General features: G+C 44.1%; 1 protein-coding gene across 1 annotated transcript; it reads right to left on the bottom strand.

The window, feature by feature from the left end:
* Window positions 1-1,507: 1,507 nt before the first annotated feature.
* LOC120748288 (epidermal differentiation-specific protein-like) lies at window positions 1,508-2,038 on the bottom strand. The gene has a single exon (XM_040054418.1). It carries the CDS (start codon window positions 2,036-2,038, stop codon window positions 1,508-1,510), a length of 531 nt encoding a protein of 176 aa, XP_039910352.1.
* Window positions 2,039-2,345: the final 307 nt, after the last annotated feature.

Raw genomic sequence — 2,345 nt, 5'->3', positions numbered from 1 at the left:
AGAAGAGCTTGGGTGACGAACTGACCAAAACCCCCACCCCCTGTCTCCCTGCGCTGTCAGTGGGATGGAGGGGCTGGGCAGGGCGGCAGGGAAAGGTGTTCTCGAGGGCTTATTTTACTTCTCATTATCCTGCTCTGATGTTGTTAGTCATAAACTCACTTTGTACCTCTAAGTTGAGCCAGTTTTGCCCTTGGAGTGTTTCCTCCCGGTCCTTATCTCAGCTAATGAACCCTTGGTTAAGCTTTTCTCTCCTCTGTCCAGCTGTAGCAGGGGGGGTTGAGTGAGTGGCTTTCGTGGGTGCCTGGTGTTTGGCCAGTGTCAAACCACGACATCCCCTCAGGTCACATTGCACCGTGAGGGTGTCTCACAGCACCAGGTCTAGTCTGAGTGCACTTGACTCTGGGGCACAGAGATCATAAACACGCCAGGGGCCCGGGGGATCCATGGTGAGTCTCTGCTGACCTCTGAGGCTGATGGTGTTTACCTAGGTGAACTGCGCTTTGCTAATCCTTGGGACTGTGTGAACAGGAACAGGGCTTTGGGACCGCACAAATGACAAAAGCGAATTTGCTCCAAGGAGGGGAATTCCTTATAGGAGTAATCTGCTGCAGCTGCACACATTTGACCTTGTCACAATTATTTTCCTGTTGACCTCTACAGATCTCTGAAGGAAGGTCTCTCATTACTGCTTTTGTCAGCCATATGCTTTGCAGCTTTTGAGATTTGATTTACCAGGAGGGAGAATCTCATTTAAGTTTTGCCATAATATTGCTCTATTGAATCCAAAGGTCAAATAAGGCACTACCAAGAGAACACAGCAGCACAAGGGAGAGAAATACTCTGACAAAGAAAACCAATAAGAAATTAAAGGAAACATCGGTACCTGAATTAAAAGTGAGGCAGTTCTTTTAAAAATCAGACAAGGTTTACCATTGGGATCAAGCATTCAGTCAATTAAAATTTATGAGAACAGTTTGTTTCATTAAGTAATTTGGGCAGTAAAAGGCTGTATCATCAGTATGATCAATGTCTTGAGATGCAATCAAATATGTGATATTTAGGACCAGGCCACAGGTGAGAGTTTGGCCAGGATCACAGCAATAATCAACATGCTCACCAAGACTTTAGCCCTGGCTGAGTCAAACCTGAACTCATTGTTACTGAACAGTGAAACTGGAGGGAGATAAAACCTTACAGGAGACTTCCATGAAAAAGGCCTCAAAAGTGTCTGCACCAAGCATTCCCTGGATACAAAGATATCTCCTCATAAAAGGGCAATATTTCTCTACACTGAACAGCACATAAAACAGACCCACTGTTGCTTGCAAGAGCTTCTTTAATGGCACCAACACAAAATAGATTAGAGACAATAGCAGAAGCCATGGTATCACAAGGGCATTAAAAAAAAAAAAAATCACAAAGAATATGACAAAAGCAGAGGAAGAGATCTAGGTCTTGAATTTCTTCCTGGTGCTGCATCCTTCCTCAGTTTTGGAGGATTTGCATTCTAGTAAGAACGGCCACGGCGAAGGGGACGCAGGAAGGAAAGCTTGTCGTTGAAATTGATTGCCTTGTAATTTGGAAGGTTTTCACGTTCTCGAGCAAGGTATTGAATTCCACTTCCATCACTGTTCTCACACAGCAGCCAAACACCTCTCTGGACTTTGTGAGAAGACATGATGTCATTGTCGTGTCCTGCAGCCAGGTTTGTTGCTTCTGTTATTATTCTGCTCTTCCCTTGATAGTTGGTATGCTCATAGAGAGTGATCTCAGGATTGCTCAGATCTTCAGTGATCATCTGCAGAGAACTGATTGTATTATTCATCCTTGAAGCAAAAAAGCTATGGTCTCCTTCCTCAAGTACCAGAAATCGGCCTCCATAGTTTGAATGCTCATAAGCCACCCAAGGCTGGCCAATTACTTTAGCTGAGGAGGCAAGATCATTCCAATCTGCATCTCTTAGATTGGCAATATCAGAGGTGAATTCTTTGGACAAACCCTGGAAGTTGGCACGCTCATAAAGGATGATTTTTCCCATCTCAGTAGGACTTCTAGAGTTTGAATTTCTTCCTCTAGGAGCTGGACGACAGCTTGCACAAAAGGAAGACAGAAAACAAGCAATGCTGGTAAGAAGCCTTTTGGATCTTGAAACAAAATGATGGACACCCAGGAGGGAAAAATGGGAAAAGGAAAAATAAAACATTTTGAACAAAGAATAAACATAGAAGTAGCTGCAAAATATGAGGTCATGATGTGTGTGTTGGTTTGGGTGTACACCCAAGAGTAAGTTGTAAAATACTCTCACATTCACCCCTCACAGCTGTGTATCACTGGCCCCCTCCACC

This window comes from Hirundo rustica, chromosome 2 (assembly GCF_015227805.2).
Source record: "Hirundo rustica isolate bHirRus1 chromosome 2, bHirRus1.pri.v3, whole genome shotgun sequence".
Lineage (NCBI taxonomy): Eukaryota > Metazoa > Chordata > Aves > Passeriformes > Hirundinidae > Hirundo > Hirundo rustica.
Note: the sequence above shows the minus strand (reverse complement) of the source record. Positions and strands in the feature narration are given on the sequence as shown.